The 27,468-nt window shown below is 33.9% G+C and overlaps 1 protein-coding gene across 9 annotated transcripts in view; it reads left to right on the forward strand.

Annotated features, from left to right (window-relative positions):
- Prpf40a (pre-mRNA processing factor 40A) overlaps positions 1-27,468 on the forward strand; it is a 52,090-nt gene that overhangs the window by 19,218 nt on the left and 5,404 nt on the right. For 3 of the 9 annotated variants that reach the window (XM_021181647.3, XM_021181672.3, XM_085834914.1), the window contains exons 6-20: positions 11,739-11,849; positions 12,952-13,072; positions 13,315-13,368; positions 14,752-14,776; positions 15,651-16,013; positions 18,345-18,453; positions 18,892-18,956; positions 19,309-19,473; positions 19,873-19,981; positions 20,623-20,773; positions 21,685-21,818; positions 26,233-26,347; positions 26,520-26,623; positions 26,711-26,827; positions 27,073-27,210. In XM_021181647.3, the coding sequence (XP_021037306.2) occupies positions 11,739-11,849; positions 12,952-13,072; positions 13,315-13,368; positions 14,752-14,776; positions 15,651-16,013; positions 18,345-18,453; positions 18,892-18,956; positions 19,309-19,473; positions 19,873-19,981; positions 20,623-20,773; positions 21,685-21,818; positions 26,233-26,347; positions 26,520-26,623; positions 26,711-26,827; positions 27,073-27,210 (1,881 nt within the window). The remainder of the gene's footprint in view (positions 1-11,738; positions 11,850-12,951; positions 13,073-13,314; positions 13,369-14,751; positions 14,777-15,650; positions 16,014-18,344; positions 18,454-18,891; positions 18,957-19,308; positions 19,474-19,872; positions 19,982-20,622; positions 20,774-21,684; positions 21,819-26,232; positions 26,348-26,519; positions 26,624-26,710; positions 26,828-27,072; positions 27,211-27,468) is intronic. The other 6 variants (XM_021181655.3, XM_021181662.3, XM_029469540.2 and 3 more) reach the window with 3 other exon arrangements.

The following is a 27,468-nucleotide window of genomic DNA, read 5'->3' on the forward strand; positions in this document are numbered from 1 at the left end:
TGAATTTAATTTAAAACTATGTGGGGGCCAAGGCATACACATCTCTTTGGTGGAGGCCAGCATAGTATACAGAGTGAGCATGTTTCAGGACAGCCAGGGCTACACAGAGATACACTGTCTTGAAAAACAACAAAAACAAAACCTGTTTGCTCAGTTCACTTGTCCATTTATTGATTGTACTATTATTTTGGTATTTGAGTTCTTATGTATTCTGGATACTCCTCATCTGTGTGATGAATATCTGGCAAAGACTTCCTACCATTCTGTAATTTGTCATTCTACACTGTTGTTTCTTTTGCTATACATAAATTTTTAATTTGATAAAATCAAGTTGTCAGTTCTTGTACTATTTCCTGACTTAGAGTAATTGTCTTTACCCTGAAATGTTTCTCCTATTAGTCTTAATGTTTCAGGTATTGCTTAAGTTCTTGGATTTACACTGCATTGATTTTTATGAAGTTCCAGAAGACTGAGTTTCATTCTAAGTGGATATCCATCCAGTTTTCCAGGCATAATTTATTGAAGCTGTTATATTTCCACTCTTTACTTTACACCTAGTTTAAATCGAGTGGCTTCATATACCTGAGGTTTGTAGTAGTCTGGATGAAAATAGCTTCCATAGACTCTTTGGGGGTGTGGCCTTGTTGAAAAACGTGTGTCACTGGCATTGGGCTTTGAGGTTTTAGAAGCTCAAGACTAGCCTAATGGCTTATTGTCTCTTCCTGCTGCCTGCTGATCCAGATGTAGAACTCTCAGCTCCCTCTCCAGCACCATGTCTGCCTGCATGTTATCATACTTCCTGTAATAGTGGAGTAAACCACTGAACTGTAAGCCAACCCAGTTAAATATCTCCTTTATCTTGGTCAAGGTGTGTCGTCACAGCAATAGAACCATAACAAGACAAGGGATTTTGTTTGATTTGTTTTATCCCCCTGTAACCTCTTTCCTCAGTTGTCATTTTCATTATCAGCTGAGCTTTATGGAGACTCATGTAGGAAGATTTGTGAGGTGAATTTCTGGGTGTGTCTGTGAGAAATTTTCAGAGTTTAAATTAAGGAGAAAGACTGAATTTGTGGAACACTAATTTATAGACTGAAGGTTCTGATGGAATCAAAGGGAGAAAAGGAGAGGGTGCTTTCTCTTTCTTGTTGCACCCACCGTACCGTCTCTGCTATGGTGGACTTTGACATTTGAACCAAAATAAATTCTCTTTTTAGAATGTTCTATCAAGATCTTGTCACACCAAGAAAAACTAACTAATACAGATGTCTGGTTTTTCCTTTTTGATTTGCTGTGTTTTTTTGTTAATTTTTTATTGTGGTTATTTAGTGAAATTTAAAGTTAGGTGTTGGCATACTCCTTTTTTGATTGTTCCTTTGTTCTTTTGAGCAAGGGTCTATCTATGTCCCCCTAAAAGTCCTGGAACCCATTATATAGACCAGGCTGGCCTCAAACTCAGATTTCTTGCCTCTGATTCCTGAATCTTGGGATTTAAATATATATATATATATATTTATGTTTGTTTGTTTTGTTTTGTTTTATGTATTCACTAGTGCTCTCTTCAGACACATCAGAAGAGGGCATCAGACCACATGCAGATGGTTGTGATCTACCATGTGATTGCTGGGAATTGAACTCAGAACCTCTAGAAGAGCAGTCAGTGCTCTTCACCACTGAGCCATCTCTCCAGCCCAAGTCCTTGGATTTATTTTTTTTTTTTTGAAGAGTGCTTTGGATATTCATATGAATTTTAGAATTGATTGAAGATTGATTTTCAGATTTTGGTGTGGGTTGCATTCAAGATCTTCATTGCTTTTGATAATAGATTATTTCCTAATACAAAATCTGCTAAACAAGGAACATAGAAGGTCTTTTTGTCAGCTAGTGTCTTTGGTTTCTTTTTTCAGTGTTAATGAAGTTTTCATTGTGGAGTTTCCTTAGTTGTATGTGTTCCTAGATATTTTATTATGTTTTGAGGCTATTGTATATAGTATTGTTTTCTTTATTTCTCAAGGATGTTCAATATTTGTATATACAAAAATTACTATATAATAATCTATATAAGCTACTAATTTTGCATGTTGGATTTTACACTTTACTACTTTACTGAAAATGTCATGTCTGAGGGTTTTCTGGGGAGTCTTTGGTGGTCTCTTAGGTATTGATAGAGTCATTTGCAAGTAGATAATTTAATGGTTCATTTTTGTATCTCTTAATCTTACTCTACTGCTCAGATTCCAAGCATTTTGTTGAATATAGGTAGAAAGGTAAAGAGTTCCCTTGAGACTTTAGAAGTGATGCCTTGAGGTTTTCTCCTTTCGTATAATACTGGTTTTACTGCATGTGCCATATATACACTGTATTTTAATGCTGAGGCATGCTTCTTTCTTCCACCCTTCCTTGGTGTTATCTGTTTGTTTGTTTTGTTTTTGTCTGGAACTCTGTAGCTTAGATTGCTCTTGAACTTGTGATTGTCCTGACTCTACCTCCCAAGTGCTAGTATTATATGGGAACATCACCATACGAGGTTATGTGGAGCTGAGTCTGTGCCCTTTTCAACTGAGCTGCAACCCCAGTTCGAAACATACTGAGTTTTATTGAAGTCATTCTCTTACATATAGTAAAGAACTTTGTTGTATCTGTCTTAGATCATGTTTATGTGCTGTTACTTTTATTGATTTGTATATTGGACTATCCTTGTATCTCTTGGATGAAACCAGTTTGATCATAATTGTGATGATCAAGAAAAAATTCTACAGTTTCAGATCATGAATTTTAGATCAAAATGAAGTTTGTTTATTCCCATTGCAGGAAAGTCTTTCTGGATTTAACAAATTCTTAGAATGCATTTTCTTCATCTCTCTGATTATAGAAGTGTATTCCCTGCCCAAAAAAAAAAATCTGCAGAGTGTTTGAAGACATGGTTATAAAGCAATCAGATATTAATACCGAACTACATAATTCAATACATTAAGTTTTGAAGTGTTGTTATATTATGTGTGATTAAGCATTTGGGGGAAGAATCGAACACTTTCTGTTGATCACTCCTGGCTGCAGTCGTTTAAGTGTTTTTTTGTGCAGCTCATCAGTTTGCTGAACATACTTCTCAGATGCAGTAGGATTCAGAGCCATTTCTTATGTGCTGCATCATAATTCTATCAAGAAATGGTTTTGTGTAGAATAAGGAAATGAAGGTTCAGAGGGTCTTTGTTGTCTTTTTGGTTTTTAATTTTTGGTTAGTTCACTAAGCACCCCACCTATTTATCAAGCTTTCTCACCTTTCCAGTTTTCTTTAAAATACCAAGTGACTGCTGAATGATCCATGCTGAATTCTTTGGCTGCTTTCTGTTTATTTTAAATGATCAGCTTATTATTGTTCTCATCTGATCATTATCAGCTTTGGATGGCACACCCCCTAGCTCCTCTTCTTCAAGTCTCTCTTTGCAAACTTTTCAAGTCCCACTGTATTGTATGTTTCTTTGTCAGCAGTTCCCGGACCTAATGCATTGTTGGTGGTTTGAAGTTTCTCTGCTGCTTTACCAAAATTTAGAACTCAATTAAAATTGTTTGAATTTGTATTTTGTCTGACATTTCCATAGTATTAAAATAAACAGCAAATAATAATTAATTAGGAAAAATTTGAGAATTGCATGCTTGTGTTTGACACTAATCACTTGTGTTAAACAGGTATTTGAGATCTTTGAGACTCATCATTACGTTGTTTGTTTTGATTTTGGTGGGTTTTTTGGGGTTTTGTTTTGTTTTGTTTGTTAATATGATCACGTATTGTTATAAACTGTCAGGACTGCCGTGGCTCTGTGTCTCAGAGGTTCTGCATGGATGTGTATTCATTATCATTTCTCTGAACTTTGTAATTTCCTCAAGTGTCTTGTATGACTCAATATTCCTTTGAAAATGGATAGTCTAGTCTCTAAGTATTTTTGTTTGTTTCTATAGTTTCTCTTATTGCTGATTTATAGTTTTATTCCATTATGGTCTTAAAGAACATGAGGAATTATCTAGTATATGCACATATGTGGTATGTTGAGACTTGGTCTGTATTCTATGACATAATCGATTTTGGAGAAGTTTCCATGTGCTGCTGAGAAAACTGTTATTTCTCTATCTGTTGATTGGAATATTCAATCTGTTAAGCCCAATTTAGACATAATATATTTTAGCTCTGAGGTTTCATTATCTGGTCTTAGTTTTAAAGACCAATCTAAATATTAGAGTGTATTATTGAAATCCCCACTATTGATTGTTGTTAGGAACTGTATGCTCATTTATGTATTTTGGTGTTTGTTCACTTTATAAAATTAGGGGACTTCACTCAGTATTTGGTGCATAGATATTTACAGTTACATTTTGACCAATTACTCCCTCTAGTAAGATGTAGTGCCCCATGATAGCAATTCTTTGTTGTCAACTATATCTGAAATAAACTAAAACCTAAGAAGCTAGGTACACTTGTAAGAGATTTGCCTTTTCCTTAATTAAATCATTTGAATTGGAAAGAACTACAGGAAGAACCATCATCCAGATAAGGTAGGAAAATCCATCTTAATCTGGGACACACCGTCTGGAGGTGGCCTACAGTAGAGACATACAAGAAGGAACTTTTTGCCTACTTGACCCCTCATAACTCTGACTAACAAGTTCACTTCTTCACTGATAGCAGAACTTTCTTCTTAATGCTGGCACATGTTGAGAGCCAGCTGAGACATCCAGCCTCCTACACTGAGCGTGTTGATAGATAGCAGTTGTTGGAGTAGCTGGACCACAGCCTATAAGCCACACTAAGTTCTGTTCCTGGGAGGACCCTGACTAATACATGACCTTTTTATCACTTCTAACTAATTTTGGCTTAAAGTTGATTTTGTGTGATAAGAAGGCTTGCTCTGCCTGCATGTTTATATTTTCCATTTACATGGTAATTTTCTATCCTTTAATATTAATTTTTATATCTTTGCTAGCTACAACAAGCAGCTGATCAGACACAGATTACAGAAATAAAATAGGAAAAAATTAATGAAATACAGATTAAAAGCACAATTTGCAAAATTTAGCAAGCAAAACTGCTGTTTTGAAAAGTTACTAAGATTGATATACCTTTACCCAGTCTGACAAAAAGAAGTGGCTGGGGGGTGGGGGGGGGGCAATGTGGTGGTATATACATTCCAACATTTAGGAGGCAGGAGGATCTGAGTATTAGACCAGCATGGTCTACATGAGCAAGAGCTCCAGGGCGCTGACTCAAAACAGTCAACCAAAAAGAGAGAGACAGAGACAGACAAGAAGACACATTTAACAGCAGTGCACTATTATAGATTACTGTGGATGTCAGTACTCTGACAACCTGGACAACACATAAGAAAAGAAACAGAAACTTGAAGATCTGTATCACCTACCAAAATTAAATTCTGAAGATACAATTAACTTAAACCAAGTCATTACAAGCAATGGAATTGAAGTTGAAATTAAGACTCCCCTTGAAGGAAAGCCTAGGACCAGACTGATTCACTGCTGAATTTTACCAAACTGTCAAGGAAGATCTCAGTTGTTATATCTTAATTGTATACGAAGTGTACACTGTATAGAAATTCATTCTATGAAGCCAGTATTATTTTAATATTAAAACCAGGTAAAGATGACAGCAACAGCAGAAAAGAATGCTACAGACCCTTTGAGCAGGGATTCAAAAATGCCTCAATACTTGCAAAATAAATTCAGGAACATAAGTTACAAATATGGAAGCTTCGTCCCTGAAAGGCAAGGTTGGTTTAACATTTATAAGTTACTAAATGTAAAATACCATATAAGTTAACTCTAAAGACAGAGATGATTACATTACATTTGACACCAAAAAGGCATTTGGCCAAGTTTCAACCAACCAATAGACAATGTTATATTAAATGGAGACAAACTGAGAGCATTTTCTTCAAAATCAAGAACAAGACAAGGATGTCCACTGTCCCCTGGCTTATTTGATACAGTGCTCCAAGTCTTAGCTATCTCAATTATACTAAAAAAAAAAAAAAAGACAAAAAGGGATAAAAATAAGAAAGGATGAATTCAACCCTTAAAAGATTCCTTAAAAGACCCGGTAGAAAAATGTTGAACCTAATAAACTAGTTACAGGCTCCAGTAACAGTTTGACAGAATTCAGCAGTGACTCTGTCTGATTACAGCTTCAGTCTCATTGCTTATAACAGGTTGGTCTATAAATACAGCCTTCATGTATAACAGCAATTTATTCTCAAATAAATGGGGGGGCCATCCCACTAAAAATAACTCTAAAGAAATAATAGGATATAGTAAAAATTTCAAGATATTAAAAAAGGAAGTGACAGAACATATTAAATAATGAAAAGATTCCTGAATTGGCAGAATTAATATTATACAAGTGGCTAAACTTCCAAAATTAAATATGTGATGCAATTCCTAACAAAATTTTGATATATTTCACAGGCTCTGAAAAAAAAAAAAAAAAGAGTATAAAAATATGTACCTTGGGGCTGGTGAGATGGCTCAGTGGGTAAGAGCACCCGACTGCTCTTCCGAAGGTCCAGAGTTCAAATCCCAGCAACCACATGGTGGCTCACAACCATCAGTAACGAGATCTGGCGCCCTCTTCTGGAGTGTTTGAAGACAGCTACAGTGTACTTACATATAATAAATAAATAAATCTTAAAAAATATATATATATGTACCTTGCACAATCAGAATGGCTGTTGTTAGTAAGTGACAACTCATGTTGGAGAGGGTTTGTAAAGATAACCTTACTGACTATGGTAACTGTGAAAACTTAGGTAGCTCTCAGCCATCTGTAACTCCAGTTCTAGCTGATCCTATGTCCTTTTTGGTCTTTATGAACATAGTATACATGTTAGCGCACAGACTTGAATACAGGCAAAACACTCAAACACATAAAACATTAATATAGACCAACCAAATGAACTAGCTATTTTATGTTCATCCACCCAGAGAAGTCTATATCTTACCTTAGAGGTAACTGCTTATTACTGTTCTACTCACTGTAGCAAGGAGTGGAGGCAACCTAGTTGTCCATCAATAGATGAAAGGATAATGAAAATCTGGTACGCACATAAAATGAATTATCGTTCAGCTATAAAGAAAATTGAAATCATAAAATGCTAAGAAAATAGATGGATTTAGAATATAACATTAAATGAGATTACAAAATCTCCGAACAAAACCACGTGTTCTTAACCTCATCCAGTGTAGCCAATAATTTACATACATATGTATATATGCAAACAAATGTATGTGTGTGCACAGAATATAAAAAGAAGCAAGAAAGAGCAATTAAGGGACAAGGAACAAGTGGGTGCAAGTTACGAATAAAGACAAAGTGAATTCTTTTTTCTAGTTCTGACATCTTGGATTGGGGGGTGGATATGTGCACTAAAAATTTGATATTAAGTGTGCGTTAAAAATTTGATATCTAGTATGCATCTCCACATTTTCAGACTGCCTAGTCTTAACAGTGTAAAAGTTCATTGAGGTGGTTAATTTTGATGTTCAAGTTCTTCACATTAAAACTTTTAAAAAAGAATATATTCATTATCTTGTGGCAAATTTCAACAAAGCAAAAGCCATTTCTCTTCAACCAATCTAATATTTGGCTTGAATCTAAGCATTTTGCATTTATGTTGAGGGTAAATTGGTATATTCTTTTATGTTTTGTCTTTATATTATTTTGAAATTGAAGGAATACTGTTTTTATGAGATAAATTTGGAAATATTTCTTTCCTTTGTGGGATAGTTTGAGAAGCTTTGGTATTAGTTCTTTAAAGGCCTGGTAGAATTCAGCCATGAGATCTACTCATTCATCAGGTCATGGGCTTTTTACTTATTGTTGATATATTTAGCTTAGTTACAGTTTTGGTTTATTTGGGTAAGTCTTACGCATTTAATATATATTAATTTCTTGAAGATACTTCAAGGTAATTTGAATTTAATTTTTACAATATTCCCTGATGTTCCACTAGATTTAAGTGTTATTATAACATTTTCATTTTACTCCTAATTAATCTGGGTATTCTTCTGTTACTGTATTTTCAGTCTTCAAAGATTCGGCTGTTTACTTCATTGATATGTTGTGTTGTAGCGTTAGTTCTGAATTTTTACCTCCTCTTTATTTCTTTATGTGGATTACAAGTTTGTTACATTGGTTTTCTAATACCCTGAGGTGTAGCCTGAGATCACAGGGTTGCTTTTCCTTTCATGCATCCACAGTATATAGGTATTGGTTTTACTTCCCTTTATTCTGGGTCTCCTGTTACTTATGGATTTGCTTTTGTAACATTTCTTTCTTTCTGCTTGTTATTTTCTTTGTTTATAATGTTGGCATTTTAACAGTGGCTTATTTTCTGATAATTTCTGAGTCCTAAATAATTCTTGTCCTTGTGTATCTTTTTTTTTTTTAACCTAAATTATCGGCTACAAGGCAATTGAATAATTTTCTATGTCTTTATCTGTAACTTGGTTCAGTCTTCTATATGACAGATTGCTAGTTTTGGTGTCTCAGGTCTTGAATATTGTAACAATTATCCTGACTTTTGTTGTTGCTAGTTTATTGATGTCTGTGTGCACTAGTTTTTTAACTTAATCCCTGATAGTCTTTTTTTCATCCTGGTGTTGCTTTCCATTGATTTTTTTTTTTTTCATTTGATTTATAGTTCCATCCCAGACTTCAATTTTGTCTTTTTTTTTTTTTCTTTCAAAGAATCTTTTTAACATTCTCATGAGTTATCAGGTGAGGTTGTTTTGTTTTGTTTTCCCTGTTTCTTTTAATTCTCTTTAAGGTCATTGTTTAATCTTACTTTGGATGTAACCTCCAATAGCCTAGACCTCACTATAAATCTGGTATGAGCCTTCTTCCTTTCCCACGTACTAGGATGATACGTATAAGGAACTATGAGGTACATTGAGTATTTTAAAAACTAGTATTGAATCTTTGTTTATCACTTCAGTTATTGGATTTAGGTATTGAAAAGTCAAAAAATTTGAGGAATGTCGCATTGCATTATACTTTCATATTTCTTGACTTTCATGGAACTAGCTCTGTTAATGAGGCTGGCCTCAAACTCTGCCTCTGCCTCAAGAGTGCTGGAATTAAAGGCATGTGTCACTACTAACATGGTAGTTCATGTTCTTTCTTATACAAAAAAAATAAGAAAAAATTACACATCCCCCTCCAAAAAAAAACCCCTCTTCCCCAAAGGGCAGTTATTATACCCAGTACATACCATTTAAGAAAACATATTTTTCCGTATCCTAGCAGATAGCAATTGCAAATAGATTTTTGGTTGGGTGTGTTGAAGTCTTTTTCTCATGGCTGAGATTTCATCTGGTTTAATCTTGTGCATCCTGTCAGTCTCATAACTAAAAAGTATGTTGTAAAAAAAAAGAACAAAACCACAAAGAATCAGAGATAGTTCTTCCTGCCCATTAATACTGGAACCCTCCAATTCGGAGCGGAGGACAGGACTTCCCTTATTAAAATTGGTATATAAGGCCAAGGGCTAGGCTTGTCAAGGGTAATGTGATCAGTGGCAAGGCTTCATGTGCTCTTAAAACTTGCCATTTCAGAGCATTGTACGTGGTGGGCTGGCAGAATCCCATTTAGCTACAGAGGCTGCATTCTTGGTGATGACCCCAATTGCCTCTGAATGGAAGAAACATTCAGAGCCCCGTTCGTTCACTTGAAAGCATGAATAGAGACAACTAGGAATTTTGCCTGTAGAGCCTTCCCAGCAGTAAATTAACTAACTGCTTTCTCTCTTTGAGAGAAAGGAGGCTTCTTTAACAGTGATCAGTCTACTAGACTTAGCAGCAAAGCACAAACTTGTGTCTTCTAAGGCCCATAAATGGGTAGTTTGTGGGCTCTTGCACTCCGTGGTAACATATAGGTGATGAGGCACACTTCTCACTTAACATTGTCCATTTTATCACCAGTGTTACTGATGCTCTAGTGGATGATACTATAACTGAGCAACTAATATAACGATGTCTTATCTAGTGTGTAATTTTTAATATAATACAAATATGAGCTAATACATACATAGGTCTAGCATACATTTAGAATCATCATCCACTCCTCAAATAGTTTTTCACTGAATTGTCTTTTCACATGTGTTCTTTTCTGCCCAGAGTAACCCATGCTACCTAGCACCCTGGACTTCACATACCTGTTTTTTACATACAGCTAGTCATATTTAAATTCATCTTTATCTTTGTATATTTACACCTACATGTACCACCAAAATCACATTACATCCATGTTGCAAACAACTGCATGAACATACATGACTGGCATGTCGTAACTCCTTCCCATGTGTAAATGGAACCTCTGAAGGTATATAATACACAAGTATGAGTGTTTATTTACATCTGTACCCAATATTCTCTTGTTTGTTCTATAAAATGCTGTGTTAGATACATGCCTTTGCGTTTTGTTTTTGTAGCTTAGTATCCATGGTATTTGTTTCAACTGAACTTTAATCCCTTTTTTTCTCTGTGTCTGCATACTAATATGTAATGTGGTCTCTGATACAATACATTTAATTGGATTACTAACCAAATTATTTTTATTTCTGTTCTCAAATACAATATTGCTATAAAAAACATGGTATATGCAACCTCATTTATTCATAGGAATTATATTCCTATGGAAGGTTGCAGTTGGCAAAAAGGTATAACTAAGATTATTCTAGTTTTCTGGGGAGGGGAAAGTGGCCTTACTCTTAGGAAATTTAAAGAGTATTACAATTACTTTGTTTTCCTTTTTATGCAAGCACACAGTGATAAAAATCAGTCCTAATAGATTTGTCAATAAGTATAAAATAAAATCTTAGTGTTGAATAAGCAAGTGATAACGTTTGCTTTTTTATTTCTTATTGTTATATGTAGTAATCTTATATTTTAAAAAGTAGAATGTAAATCATCTTTGTAGCCTTCATCAACCATGGTTAAATTTATTACCATATGAAAAGCTGATTACAAGAAAAGACCAACTTGAAAGTCAAACAACATTAAAGTTGGTCTTTTCTTGTAATCAGCTTTTCATATGGCTGAGGCTTTTTTTCACGTTTTAGTAGACTAATGAGCTATTCTGTTATTAGATCTTTGTTTAGGAGTAGATTTACATTTAGTTTCACATGAAAATCTCACATTTGGGGCTTGAAATATTTGGATTCAGTTTTTTTTTTCCCCCTTCTCATGTTAACTTGCTCATGGTTTTTGCAATAAACCTTTTTTAATTTTCCAGTTTTGCGTAAATGTTCTTATAGGGGACCAATTTAGAACTTTGTCCAAGTACCTGTGGGTTGTGTGTGTGTGGGGGATCTTTCAAATTAGACCAGATAAATGCATGATTTATACCCCTATATTACATCTATATTTAGTTTGTATATTGTATTCACTGGAGATGTATATTTCTGGAGGATTAGCTTGTGCAGAGGGTAAAATGTTACTGCTCTTCTGAGAGCAGTCATGGCATTCCAATAGCTGTAATCGATCTCTTCTACCTTTGAATTATTTTTAAATGTTCTCTTTTCCAATTCCTTTTCTACTTCTATTGACAAATTATTAAGTGTGACTTGAACTGTTAAAATAGTCATTTTATATTTATTCTTGGTGTTTCGCATGCTTGCTACCTCATAGATATTCACTGCTGAATAATTTACATGTTAATAATTTTTTCCCTTTAGAAATCAATGTGGACAGAACATAAATCACCTGATGGAAGGACTTATTATTACAATACTGAAACAAAACAGTCTACCTGGGAAAAGCCAGATGATCTTAAAACACCTGCTGAGGTAAATGTTTGAAGACTAGGAATCAGAACTGTTAAGTAGCTTGGGTATAATTTTATATTAAGCTCCAAAGAGCAGTTCTTCTGTGTCTCTAATTATTTAGGACATTGGGTGGAGAGGGCTAATGAAGTTAGAATAATAAGCAAGAAGAATAAAATTTGTTTTCCTATATGAACATACTTTGTTTATTATCGTCCTATGTTCAAAGGTATATTCAAGAATAAATTGAAGAGTAAGAAGTTTTCTTCAGTACAGGATGACCTGTATGGTTTTAAAAGACATGTTAACAGTTCCAGTTAACCATGGAGTTTGATATATTGAAATTAAATAATCTAAAAAATACTGTCTTGTATTAGAGTGGAATATTTTCTCTTTGTCAAGATGCCTCTGAAAGCATATTATTTTGTACTATACACTTTAACATTCAAAATCGATTAATATGATAAAAATAAAATTGAAGCAATAAATTAAGCAATATTGCATGTTTTAATAATCATGCTCAGAAATGAGAGTTGATCTTTTTCACTGAAGAATGGTTTACCTAGCCAGTGGTATTCCATTTTTATTTCCCTTAACTAAAGATGGTAAATGTGTTTTCCCACACTGTATTACCCTGTAGTCTAATATGTACATAGTGTTTGAGAAGGAAGGGTGATAGATAACATTTATTTCTCATTCAGATATACACTCTCTCAGAGTTATAACAAATTAATTGACTATGAAACTAAAACATTAGGATAGATGAGTCAGGTTTCACTTTTCCCCAAACATTCTATTTGTCTTATTTATATTAATATATGAATACTCCATTCAGTAATTATGGCTGGTGGTTTTTACCTATGTGAATGTAAGAGGGGATGTACACACAGTTGAAATTCAAGGAGATGCCTAACTTTGAGAAAGCATCCTTGCACTTCCTAAATATATTATCTTTGACAAATTATTTTCTCTTCAATAGTTAAATGATATATTCAATAGTCGACAACTATCATGCTATGAATGTATGTAGAGTTTCATAGGTAGACAATGTCTAGTAAAAACAAGTGCAGATGATCAGCAGTGCTGAATATGTTACTATTTGCTGAAAGCTTTTTCCCTTCTTTAGCAACTGTTGTCTAAATGCCCATGGAAAGAGTACAAATCTGATTCCGGGAAGCCTTATTATTATAATTCTCAAACAAAGGAGTCCCGCTGGGCCAAACCTAAGGAACTTGAAGATCTTGAAGGTAAGATGGGAAAACAATTCTACTGGGAAGTTGTTGTGCATATATCAGTCACCCAGAAACAGTCCTCCCTGAATAGGATTATTCAAACTAAGGCCTTATTCTTTTTTTAAAAAATAATTAAAGTTTATGCAAATTTTAAATGATGTAACATTTTTTGTGGGCTCTTATGTTCTTGTTGCTCTAGATCTCAGTTCTATAGATTTTAAATAGACTTTTATTTGATTTGATTCCATTGAAACTAGGATACCAGAATACCATTGTTGCTGGAGGTCTTATTACAAAATCAAACCTGCATGGTGAGCTGCTTTGATAATTCATTTTCTGTTATATTTAACATTTAGAGTATGTCACTAATTTTCACTAACCATGAATGGCTAGATCTGCAGTGAAAGACATTAATTCAAACAATTACTTCTATATAAGAGTTATATTATAAATGAGCTTAAAGGTTTTAAAATTGGGTTTTGATATTTTAAGTAAACATGAATATTGAACAAGGTCACGTACAAACCTCTAGTATCCCTCAGAATATTGGTGCATACATGGGACATGTGATTAAGCTTAATCATGATATTAGGTAGTAGTTGATCTTGAGTCAGTTATTTTGTCCATATATTATCAGATTTCAGTTAATACTGATTTTGTTTTAGTATCATGAAAAATGGTTTCAATGTTTTTTTTCTGAAAGTTAAGTTACATGAATATATAAATTATATATTTTATAGGAGGAAGGCTTAGTTACTCGGTACCATCAAAAGTTTAGGAAAGATTGTTATCTAACAATACTCAGCATAAAATAACACTTTGTGATGTGATTACTCTCCTTAAAATTAATCCTTTACTAAATTGATCTAGATCAGCTAGGTAAAAGGTTATAGGGAAGTGGTAGGATATTACCTTACAACATTAGATCATATTAGTTATGATTACCTCTTATGTGGATTTTTTTGCATCTTAAAATAGATTTTTCAGAAATATTCTCCTTTAAGAAGTGATAAGTTATAAAATACATTCGTACACTTTGGCTTATATCATTGTGTACATGGAGCACCTCATTCTCTAGTGATACAAAATTACAGATACGTGTCTTACCAGCAGATTTAAAATTTACCTCAGCCTAGAATGCAAAGAAATATTGAGTATTCAAATCTTTAAAGTTCTATCTAAATTGTCTGAGCATGAGCTTATAATAATTTTACCAATAGAATCCCAAATTGTTCATCTACAGAATATCTATCAAGCTCATTTCTGATATGACTACAAGTGGTTGGTTTGCATAGTTGCTTATCTGCTTGTCAGTGTTAGCAGGAAAAACGGGCCAGAAGTCTCATGAGTTCAGTATCAGTTTAAATGCAGTGTCTTTTAAAAAGTAGTCTCACGCCTGGAGACAGTACTGTTGTATGTATTGGATTGGATGAGTGTGCTTGTGTGGCCAGTAGCTTCTGGAGTCATCAGCATTTGGAAGAGACTGCTCAGCAGTCACAATCGCTGTTGTAAAGTTTCATTGTTGCATTGAGGCTTTGAAACTCAAGTAAATACTTGCACTTTAAAGCAAGTTTTAAATTGTCGGGTGATAAATAAGACCGGATGAAATTATGATACTTTCATCTCCTTTTAGAGTTTGTTGTCAATGGTTGTATTTAAAAACTAGTAGATAACTTTTCTGTTTTCTTTACTAGCCATGATCAAAGCTGAAGAAAGCAGGTAAGCAATTTTGAAAATCGTTTTTTTTTTAAATTTGGCCATTTCTATCGCATTCAAGTTTTAGATGTCCACTTTTTAAAAAGGATATGAATGCTGTTTAATTGGATTAGGGTAATGGTTTGATGTCTTTGGAAGGTTTTATGGAGGGTGTTAAAAGGGAAATATATTTACTCAAGTGTATGTTTTGCTAAACAGGTACTTTAATATGGAATGCACAGTTTGTGAATTAAGTTTTTCATTTTGTGAATGAGTGATTATATATCTCTGTTATAAAACTAATTTTTTTTTTGTCATCTTGAGGAATAGAACCACAGCTTTGCATATGTTGGCAATCAACTACTGAACTATATAGTTTCCCAGCCTCCAAAGTTTCCCTTTACTTGACTTCATGAGCCTTATGAGTTTTGATATATATCAAATATGTTATCCAAAGTAACAGATTGAGGTTTTATTGAAGTAATTGGACATTAGGAAATACAAGCAGGTTATTGTGCAGGTTTGCTGAAAGCAAAATAGTGGTAGAAGTTGGAAGTGGTAACAGTGCATAGTGGGAAGAATACAGTACTTCCTGAGGCTCATGTATCTGAGCCCAACCTACACAGTATGACTAGATAGTCTCTAAAACGAACATAATGTTTAATATAGTCTTATTCTGTGGTCTTTTAGGATGGCTTTCTAGTTTACCGTCAATGGTTTGTTTAGCCCTTTGTTCCATTAGTGTTACAACTTTATAATTGGCTTTATTTACCACTGCTGTATTGAAATGACCAGTTCTCTTTCTCTCTCTCTCTCCTCACCCCTCCCTCCCTCCTTCCCTTTCCCTCCCCTTTTCTATTCCTTTTATTCCCTCCCTTTCCTCTCTTTTAATGTATAGCAAGCAAGAAGAATGTACTACAGCATCAACAGCCCCAGTTCCTACAACAGAAATTCCTACTACTATGAGCACCATGGCTGCTGCAGAAGCAGCGGCTGCTGTTGTTGCAGCTGCGGCAGCTGCTGCCGCAGCAGCTAATGCCAATACTTCCACCACACCTACTAATACTGTGGGAAGTGTTCCAGTTGCTCCTGAACCTGAAGTTACTTCCATTGTTGCTACTGCTGTAGATAATGAAAATACAGTAACTGTATCAACTGAAGAGCAAGCACAGCTTGCTAATACCACAGCTATTCAAGATCTCAGTGCTGATCTATCCAGTAACACTGGAGAGGAACCAGCTAAACAAGAAACTGTCTCTGAGTAAGTTTAGTAACTCAGACTTTTGCAAATCAATGCCTGACTTAAAATATAAGAACTTGTTAATTTAGTCAATAATCATTAAATAAATGTTTAAGTAAAAACTTAAGTTTTTCTAATGTTGATCCATTTCAAATAGTTGAATTTCAGTGGTGTCATGCCACAAAACTTTTGAAAGTAATCTGTTAAAGTTATGATCTTACGTTGATTTGCACTGAGTATAGGGTGTGGCACAAATTTAAAAGCATACATTCTATATCTATCAATGTACTATATGAAATCAAAATCAAGGCAAAAAGGAAAAAATCAGCAGTTTACAAACTTTGAGTATTTTAAATAAAGGCTTGGTATCATGCCCTGGTTGGTTTATTTTTGGTAAGAGATTATATGTTTGTTTTTCCCTTTTTGTTTTATGTGCTCAGTACAGCACTGCCAAGAAGTACTGTAAATTGCTGTTGAACGTAGAAATAAATTTTGGAAGATCAGAAGCTCTGCCAAATAGAGTAGAATTAAACTTGTTTTCATTCTTTTTGGCTTATTGATGGTGTTTGATTATTCAGCCTATGGTAAATAAATTGAAAAATGCAAACAGCTTTTTTCAAAAATGTCTCAGAAGAGAGAAGGCACTTTATATAGGAATCAAAATAAGGAAGTCACTTATAACTGGAAAACTTATAATTGATTTTTTCTACCATATGATGCAGGGTATAAACGGGAGACTAATCTAACCAAAACTTACTACCCAGTTACTGTTAGTCCACTGCCTCCGTCTCTCCACTCCTCTCTCATGGTGATTTCACAAATAACTATAGAGTGTTTCATATTGAGTGTTTTATATAGTGTTTAATATTGAGATATTTAAAAAGAAATGAGATGGTATATTTGGAGACAATTAAGATTAAAGGTCACATTTTCTTTTTTTTCTTCTGACCTTGGCTATACATCTATTTAGGTATATAATTCAAGCATGTGTGTGTGTGTGTGTACACATATACATATATCATACATTTTCTTTTATTTACTTATGTATATAAGTAGCTGTCTTCAGACACACCAGAAGAGGACATCAGATCCTATTACAAGTGGTTGTGAGCCACTATGTAGTTGCTGGGAATTGAATTCAGGACCTCGGTAGAGCAGTCAGTCACTAAGCCATCTCTCCAGCCCCTGTATCATACATTTTCTGCATACATAAAGGTCCTTCATCATGTCAAGTGATAATGACATGATATGAGCTTTTGAGTTATCATTCTCCTACATATTATGCTTGAACTTTTTGAATACTAAAGTACTGAGATGCTCAAAATACTTTATGCAACTTGGCATGATAATTGCATGTAATTTGTGCATATCCCATTCATATATGTATATTTCTATTACTTTTAGTACATAATACAATGTAATTTACATGATATCATTACTTTAGGAATAACAAGAAATTCCTGTATTCTTCACAGTTACGTTTTTTTTTTTTTTTATCTTGCTGCTGCATTCATTTATATGGATGTAGAATTTATTTTTCATAATTTTAACAAGTATTCTTTCTTGGTAGCTTTTCAGTATTCATGAATCCTAATTTCTTAATAATTTTAATTAACTTGTATGTAAGGACACATAAAGAATGATAGATTTCCATATATCACATTCTTATATCAGTAGCTATTGCAGCATCAAGTCCATCATACTGACTTTATAGTGAACTAAAGTTTTTAAATTTAGTGTGGAATCCCAAACAAGGAGTTGATAATTTTGTATTAAGTTAATTCTTTTTGAATTCACAATTCAACAGTATTTTTCACAATATTCCAAATAATATTTGTTTGGAGTTCTGGGTTACAGAGTTACTTGGCACTTGTGTGATAGTATATTATCAGCCAAAAACAACATAAGAATAAATTAGCATTGTTGTATTCTATTAATTCTGTGTTTGCAAAATTAAATAAGCTGAATTTTGCTAATTGATCCTCTTATGTTGCTCTCTTGGTTCTTTGTAGGTTTTATTATCACATACAAAATTATCAGAGATTAAATGTGAAATGCGAATAAATATGATGGGCTATTTATTAACATGCAGACTAGTGATGTACATCAGCTTAGTGCAGTTCCATATTATGTTCTGGCCTTTACAAAGGGTCTGATAACTGATGCTACAAAAATTCTTTAACTTTATGTCCTTGGCCTCAGACAGTTGTATTTATAGGGTTAATGTAAGAAACTTTCTTCTGAATTCGTCAAGGTTTAGGTCAGCTTCAAACAGCTAAATGATAAGGAGATTTTCTCAGTAGAAAAGTTATTGAAATTATGAATAGCGTGTTTAAATTTCTGTCTCTCTAGTTTTACTCCTAAAAAAGAAGAGGAAGAGAGCCAACCAGCAAAAAAAACATATACTTGGAATACAAAGGAGGAGGCAAAGCAAGCATTTAAAGAATTATTGAAAGAAAAGGTATTCTAGATTTTTTTAAGTATCATAATAATTTCCTAATAAATGTTCACTTTGGTGCCTTTATTTAAAATACTAATCTCTAGAACTGTTGTAACTGACAGCAAACTAAATTTGTTGTGTTTTAATTGAACGCTTTTGTGAAACTTTAAAAGGTATTAATTTCACAAGCATATTTTTGCCTTGATGTATAAGATTTTTTTCAAAAAACTTAAACCATTATCCTTTTATTGATGGACTAATACAGAAAAATACTGTTTCGATTTCAGTGTGAATTTGTTTTCACAAAATTGCTTCATTAAAAATTGCTTTAGACTTTAAAAAAATCTACAAAAGGAGGTGCTTGATATTTGCAGTGAGCATTATACTTGCCTTCCCATGACACTGCTACTCTCTGTGCTCTTGTATTCAATACTCATTTTTCCTTTAAATCATTTTCAGCGGGTGCCCTCCAATGCTTCATGGGAGCAGGCTATGAAAATGATCATTAATGATCCTCGGTACAGGTAATACAATGGTTTATAAATTTACTTTTTACATTAATCTTAGGGTACTTAAAATTGTATAAAATAGTATAACTACATAAAGAGTTATTCTTCATAGCTTTGTAGTTGGCATAAATAGAGGTATTTATGTGTGCTGCAGCCAAAAACCCAAGACTTGTCCTACAATCTGAGCACATGAAATTTGAATCATTTTAAAACTAGAAATTGCTTTTTAGAATGGTTTTATATCTTCAATAAATTATACAGATATTCTTAATGTATGCATGAAACTTTTTTCCAAAGCGTTTACATTTGCTTCTCCAGCCTTTATTCTTATTCTTGTTTGATGATGATGATGATGATTATTATTCAGTGCTTTAGCAAAGCTGAGTGAGAAAAAGCAGGCCTTTAATGCTTATAAAGTCCAGACGGAGAAAGAGGAAAAAGAAGAAGCAAGATCAAAATACAAAGAAGCTAAGGAATCTTTTCAGCGTTTTCTTGAAAATCATGAAAAAATGACTTCTACAACCAGATACAAGTAAGGTTTCTAATGATGTGGAAAGTGATTTTCTGTTGTTTGTGTCCGACATATTGCCAACTCGTCCAGAATAGATGGTAGTGAGCATAGCTGTGGAGATGAGGATGTGGCAGTTCTGTAAGGTACTGCAAGTTTACATAGAAGCCCACTTTTAAGCTATTAATGAGGGACTAAGCATACCACATTAGCTGTTATCTGTTTTAAAGTCTGAAGAAGGTACCTTAATGTAAGAGAAAGAATAGGGTTTGCTCTTCTGTTGATATTTTATTGACTGTCATAGAATTTTCCTAAGTAGTGATTTTTAAACTTAACAGTGGAGAGTGTTCATTACCTATGAAAAATGATCTAAAATTAGTACTAATGCATTAAGGAAGTAACATTTGATTTCATAATCACTAGAAAAGCTGAGCAAATGTTTGGGGAGATGGAAGTTTGGAATGCAATATCAGAGCGTGATCGTCTAGAAATCTATGAAGATGTTTTGTTCTTCCTTTCAAAGAAAGAAAAGGTACTTTTAAAATTATCAGTATTTCAACATTCTGAAGAATATTTTACTTTAAATGATATAAGGCAATTTCTTTACTTAATTTTTATAGTGTATGTTATACATCATTTTATTCATTGGAAGCTATGATAAAGATAAAAATGAGTTAACTCAATCTTTTTTCCTCTTCAAAGATAGTAATTATTGTTTAAATCATAGTGGGTACTGATTTATCTGAATATTTATCACTGTTAAATTGTTTTGCCTCCATTCTTAAAGGAAACATGGATGATAGTTCAGATATTACTAAAACTTTAAACATAGTTTAATGACATTGAAGACTTTGGTATTTACATGCTATGACTGTTTTCGGTAGCCCTCATTATAAAATGTATCTATACTGCATACTGGTAAGGCCAGTACTGCATACTGGTAAGTTTATGGAATAAGGACACAAAAACAAATAGTTTTTGGGCTCTGACTTCAAACACAGATGGAAAAACTAGATGTAAGACTCTGTCACAAACAACACTAACAAAATAAAAGGTGGTGTTACTAAAGGCTTATATATAATATTTGAAACATCAGAATATAAAGGAATCTTAAGTAATTGCAATTCAGATACCTTGTTTGAATGTTAAAAGGTATTCCAACATTTGTTGTAGGAACAAGCAAAGCAGCTACGAAAGAGAAATTGGGAAGCCTTAAAAAACATCCTTGACAATATGGCTAACGTTACATACTCCACCACTTGGTCTGAGGCCCAGCAGTATCTGATGGATAATCCAACTTTCGCAGAGGATGAAGAGCTGCAGAGTAAGAACCGTGCCAAGTGTGCCTCCAGTCACTGAGTCATTGTCAACTTCTGTATAAAATCAAAATTAGTCGGACTTTGTATTTGGTCACTAACTCAATTTTACACAATGATTTCTCTGTCTTGGGGGTGGGAAAAGCTTAATTTACAAATGAGTTCCTTCTAATTGAATTCTAAATTTAGATTTAGGGAAAAAAATACTTTAGGAGAGATTCCCTATTTTAGAAGTTATGTTTTACAGCTAATTCCTGAAATATGTAATAAGTCAACCATTTGCAGATCATTGGTGTCTTCTGAACCCAATAAGGCACCTGCACTTAAAAACTCACAGTGACTAAGACAGCATGCGCAGTACTTATTCCCAGCATGCAAATGGGCACTGACCATGAACTCTCACCCTTCGCTATAGAGATATTAACAGCTGATAGCTACTGGAGAGGGACAGGATGTTCCCTAACTCCTAATAACTTGACCATAATCCGTGGAAGACCTTATATCTAAGAATATTTGGTCATGACAGTTGGTCTCGATGGATTTAAAGTAAGGAAGAAAAAGTGGTGACAACAAAGTTAGATAGACCAGTAGAAGGGACATCTGTGAAGAGTTGTGGGGGGTGATAAATATGATCAAATGCATACACAAAGAACTCTTGAACTAAACATTTTCATTGTAAAGTAGTACCCTTTGGGAGGTTAAGCAGGATTGCTTCTGTTAGCTAGTCCGTGCCGTGTGCACGTCCTCCTCCATTCATTCTCTGGTAGCATTTGAAGTCTTAACTTGTGTCATTCTAAAATTATGTTTGAATTCAAATACAAGTGTTTTTTTAATACTGAATTGGAAATTTGTAGAGTTTAATGCAAATAAACTGCTTTTTTGTTAATATTTTAATTTTTTTATTGGAAAAATATTATAGACATGGATAAAGAAGATGCATTAATATGCTTTGAGGAACACATCCGGGCTTTAGAAAAGGAAGAAGAAGAAGAAAAACAGAAGACTTTGTTGAGAGAAAGGAGGAGGCAGCGTAAAAATAGGGAATCTTTTCAGGTAATAGAAAGATGCCTATTCTGGCTTAGTTCTGTATTATAGTCATTGAATTGTGAAGAAGAATCAAAGCGCTTCTGAGATACTTGTTTCTAGTTCATTACCTAGGCTTTGTGGGTGCCCAGTATGTTGAACTCTTTAATTTTTATAATTTAGGTTTTGTTCTTGGACATTTGAGGCGAAGGAATATAGCAAGGTGTAGCAAACATTATTTAACTTGAACATAAGGCTTTAGCTGAACAACATAGCATAAGGGCTAGGTGGAAACAAGACGAGTGATGGGTGCTTTGTAGCAGTTGATATTTGGTTCCTAAAGAATGTGCTGTACAATTTAAACATGGAACATAATTAATCCCTTTACGTGGGAGTTTAAAGTATGTTCTGTAATCAGTAGCTTTTTCACTTCTAGTGGTGTTCTTCCCATTACAAAGAAATGAATTTTTGCTGTTTAAATTTTTATGGGTTTTCTTTGAGATAGGGTCCTAGGTGAGCCAGGCTGTCCTCAGACTTGCTGTGTAGCCCAGACCACTTTTGTACTCTTGATCTTTTTGTTTCCACCTTTCAAGTGCAGGGATTATAGACAAGTGCCACAATGCCTGCCTAAGGTATTTTACCTGTATAACCTGTGTTTTGAAGCTGTTCTTGGTATATCATGTTTGTTGAATATATTCAGGTAAATAAGGAAACGGACTTGGTGAGATATTACTGAGTATAGAGCTAGAATTTAAAACTATACAGTCTTGGTTACAAACAGTCTTTAGTCTTGTATTAAACTCTGTATTAAGAGTACCAGCAAGATTGCAATAGCTTATATAAGCTTGTTACCTAGCATTAATAGTCTGTTTGATCTATTGTTATCATTTTGGGTGGTAGTTCTTAAAATTTCATTTGTGTTAGATTCATGTAAAAGACTTTTTAAAAAACAATTATTGCTACCATGTCAAGTGGTTACTATCTATTGCAATCACAGCCGTTTAAACACTAATTTACCTTTGTTCTATGAAACTCGCTACTCTGGTAAGTTACTTGTTTAGTTCTATGTAGGATTATTCATGTGACTACTAAGAACACAGATTATTAAGTCTCATCCTAAGATTTCATCCAGTAGATACAGGGTAGGTTTTAATATGTACTAATATTGATGCACTCATATGAATACCAGTGACTTCTAAAGTTGTTTCTGATTGCCTACTTAGCAGGATATATCATTCCTTTGATCTCATTTAGCATGGAAATGATTTCAAAGACCAGTCTTACTAAAGCCTATATTCTGTTTACCTATGTTCATATTCAGTTTTTGAGAACTCAATCTAATTTTCATAGCTAGCTATAAAATAGGCTATCCCTAGTTTTAAGATAATCAACTATGTGACAAGAAAGAAAGGCTTTTTAGGAGAGCCATTAGACTTCTGCAGCTTGTAAGCTTCAAGGCCTTTTTAAGATTTTAAGTTTACAATAATTTAAATTTGAAGTAGACCTAAAACTAGAAATCAGGGTCATAGAAACTAAGACAATTTGATACAGAGTACCAAATGCTATTACTGCAAGCCACAAGATTCTAATGAAATGCCTTGTAGGCCTTTAACTAAGTATAAAATAGGCTTTAAATCAGATTGATATGCATATAGCATGTTTGTGTTTAAGGTTAATATAAGGGGTTATTAAATAACTATGTTGGTACTCCTTAAGATATATATGTAATTCAGTAATTTTTTAGTCCTATTTCACCTTTGGTGAAATTTGGAACTGTAGTAAAATGAATTTGGAATTTGGAACTGTAGTAAAATGAATTAAGTGAAACTGTCATTTCCAAAAGTAATCATGAGTGGAAAGAACCTATTCAGTAATGTGGCTTGGTGATTACAGTCTTTTGGTTTGATTTGATTTGATTTGATCTGTCAGTTAATGCTTACATAATTAAGTTTGTTACATCTTTGCTAGGAACCTGGTGAATTTTTTTTTTTTAAAGTCTTAAGTCCTATGTTTAATTTGTGTCAACTGTAAGAGAAAGGTTTGAGACAAGTCTTTAAATTGAACAAAGGAAAAATGGGTCACAGAGGGGAAAATGTTGTAAGACAAAAGTAATGGTCCTCTGAGAATGAGTCCTAGATACAGAGTTACCATTACCTGAGAAGTTACAAAATGCAAATTACTAAACCCTAAAACAAACTTACTAAGATTCTGGTGTGGAGTCTAATGATATGTTGATTTTATCCTTCAGATGATTGACAAATCCTAAGGGACAGGAATATCTACAAAATAGCAAATAGTCAAAGTTTTTATAGTATGGAGACTTAAAAGATCCTGTTTAGTGTGTTACTTAAGATATTTAGTAATCACTAGCATAGTAAGGAAAGTTAAAAGATTGACAAATAGTTGAAAATTACAATTAGACTTCAGATATTTTGGTAAGGAAAACCTCAGGACTTCTGCTTTTGGGATGGATGTAGTGGTAGCATACACTTTTAATCTTTGCACACTGTTGACAGAAGCAGGTGGATCTCTGAGTGTTCACAGCCAGCCTGGTCTGTCTGCTTTCAAGATCCAGGACAGCCAAGGGTACATGATGAGATCATGTCTTAAAAAGAAAAAAAGGAAAAGAGTGTTTTATGGATAAGAGAAAAATAGTCAAGGGAGAAAATGAAGGAACAATTTAAAGATGAGGGCTATCTCTCAAAATCTATGAAAGTTCATAATTCAAACACAGATATAAATAGCAACATAAAGAACAGTATTGGAAGGGAAAAAAGGGAATAAGTAAGAAAAGATAATATTGAATTAAATCTGAGGTAGAGATCTTCAACCAAGGAAAATGCTGTTGGTGATAACTATTCAAGGGAACAGTACCACTGGTAATTAGTGAATACCAGCTTTAAAGAAATTAGCAACCCTCCTGTGGCAATTTTTCAACTGGAAATCCACTATTAGGATGAGACTCAAAAATCAGTGACTTGAGTGAGATACTAACAAAAATATATGATAGAAAGTAGTACATTTAAAATCTCCATTTTAAGACTGAAATGCTTTAAAAACACCTTCGCCACTTTTGTTGAAAGAGGAAGTAGTAGTAGGATGTAGGTACATGTTACTCTATAACATTGCTGCCCAGTGTATCCTCTACATGCAACTTAAACATAACCAGTTTCACATTTAGCAATCTAGTTAAACCAATATTTAAAGGCATTATTCTAAACAAGCAGTAATAGATGTTTTTAAAATTTTTTAATTGAGTAAATTTAAAAATTTACTCTGTAAACCAGTCTGGCCTTGAACTCACATAGATTGTCTTCCCTCTGACTTTCAAGTGCTGGGATTAAAAGCATGCATTGCCACCATCTGGCAGAAGATCATACTTTATACTAGCCGCAATGTTCAGAAACTGCCTTTTATTGATGGCTTTTTAAATTTTCATTGTAATTTTTTATATCATGTAAATGTATGTTTTGCATGCATGTTTATATACATACTATAAGGGCATCATAACTCCTAGAGCTGGAGTTTTAGACTGGTAAGCTGTCATTCAGGAACTGAACCTGGGTCCTCTGTAGAAGCAGTATGAGTCTAAACTGCTCAGTCATCTGTTGCTCCCCAGGCCCAGTAGCTCCTATTGAACAGTGGAGCCCTAGGAATTACAGGAACTAAGGACTAAAAGAAGACCAATGGGCACTGATAGTACTGAAGCCCCAGTGTGCAGTCCTGACTGTCAGCCATAGGAAAGAAAATGGGTGGTATAGAATAGATATTTTTTTTAAGACAGAATAAAGTTATAATAATCCTTCTATTTAAGGAAGGGAAGTGGTTTGGAGATCACATAGTGATTTAAATCCTAACTTTCCCAGAAGCTTTGAGGAGAGTAGTACATAGCTATATTTGATTTATTTATTAAAGATTTGTTTTATGTATGAGTATTTCCTTCTAATTTGTATATACCATTCACTTGCCTGATGTCCACATCCCCTGAAACTGAAGTTACAGGGGATCATGAGTCACCTTATGGATGTTGAGAACAGAACATGGGTCCCAACTGCCCCAAACCAAGAGCCATCTCCAGGCCATTGTTTAAAATTAATCTAAATAAAAATATCTAAATGATGCTATTTTAAAAAAAAAAGTTTTGTTACAGGACATGCACATACTCACTCTTTAGCCTCATCATTTGAGAATAGATATTCCCAGTCATAGTATCTTTGGTTTATGGTTATATACATACACAATATTTTATGGATCTTGTTTTTAACTGGAAGTGGCTTTCTGTCTTAAGGGATAGGTAACTGAAGACTAGAAGGATAGTATAGTCTTTTGAAAGATCTCTTTCTTTGGATGGCTTGTTTATATTTATTTGTGGTCTAGAAGTATTTTTGCTGGTACTTTTTTTACCATGTTTTTCTTGTATTTTACATGTGTTTGTCTCCCGCAGATCTTTCTAGACGAGTTGCACGAGCATGGGCAGCTGCACTCTATGTCCTCTTGGATGGAGCTGTATCCCACCATCAGCTCTGACATTCGCTTCACTAACATGCTGGGTCAGCCGGGTGAGATTGCTTTCTTTCCAAGCGTACCTTAGAAGTTGGGATGGATGTGGGTTGGGGTTGGGAACAGTTGTTGGGGGGGGGGGGGGAGAGGTGTGTGCTTTATTTTACGTTTGTTTTACAAACAAAAAGTAATTGCAGCTCTTGGTTAGAGCTAGCTTTTTGACTTCTTTAGTTTTTTCATTAGGATCAACTGCACTTGATCTTTTCAAGTTTTATGTTGAAGATCTTAAAGCACGATATCATGATGAAAAGAAGATAATAAAAGACATTCTGAAGGTAGATGAACTTGTCCTTAACTATTTGAAAACGTTGATTCATTCCTTGCAGTTACATGTTATTTATAACAAGATTTCTGGCTTTTAGGATAAAGGATTTGTAGTTGAAGTAAACACTACTTTTGAAGATTTTGTGGCAATAATCAGTTCAACCAAGAGATCAACTACTTTGGATGCTGGAAATATCAAGTTGGCTTTCAATAGTGTAAGTTAAATTATTGCAGATACCTACCTAATTGTTCATCTAAGAATTACTTCAAGTTGTAGGCTAGTGGAATAAGTACTGTAAAAGGGATGTATAAGGTAAAGCAAGTAAAACAAACTGTGTAAAAATGTTTCATTGTTAGAGGTTAAATTAAACTTTTATAAGTGATGTTATAATACTTTTAAGAACAATGTCTTGTTCGAAACAGGACTTATCATAATTTAATAGGTTTGATTTTTTGATAGTTACTAGAAAAGGCAGAAGCCCGTGAACGTGAGAGAGAAAAAGAAGAGGCTCGGAAAATGAAACGGAAAGAGTCTGCCTTTAAGAGTATGTTGAAACAGGCTACCCCTCCAATAGAACTGGATGCTGTCTGGGAAGATGTATGTATACTTGTGCTTCACAGTTGAAAATAACACTAATTTGTTTCTAGGGGACACAGATAAGCTAAACTATTCATAAAATATTCTATATATGTCAAAAGTTAGTTGTGACTTGAATTTTGGAATAGTTTGTCTAAATGGTTTGAATACACCACCACCAGGGGACAGGGCTTAGATCTATCTACTTGATTCTGCTTCCCGGCATGTACTGCCACACCCTGCTAGAACTATTGAAGGAAGAAAAGAGTCCACTTTTAA

This window comes from Mus caroli, unplaced genomic scaffold, assembly GCF_978045245.1.
Source record: "Mus caroli unplaced genomic scaffold, Mus_caroli_1 scaffold_2, whole genome shotgun sequence".
NCBI classification, from domain to species: domain Eukaryota; kingdom Metazoa; phylum Chordata; class Mammalia; order Rodentia; family Muridae; genus Mus; species Mus caroli.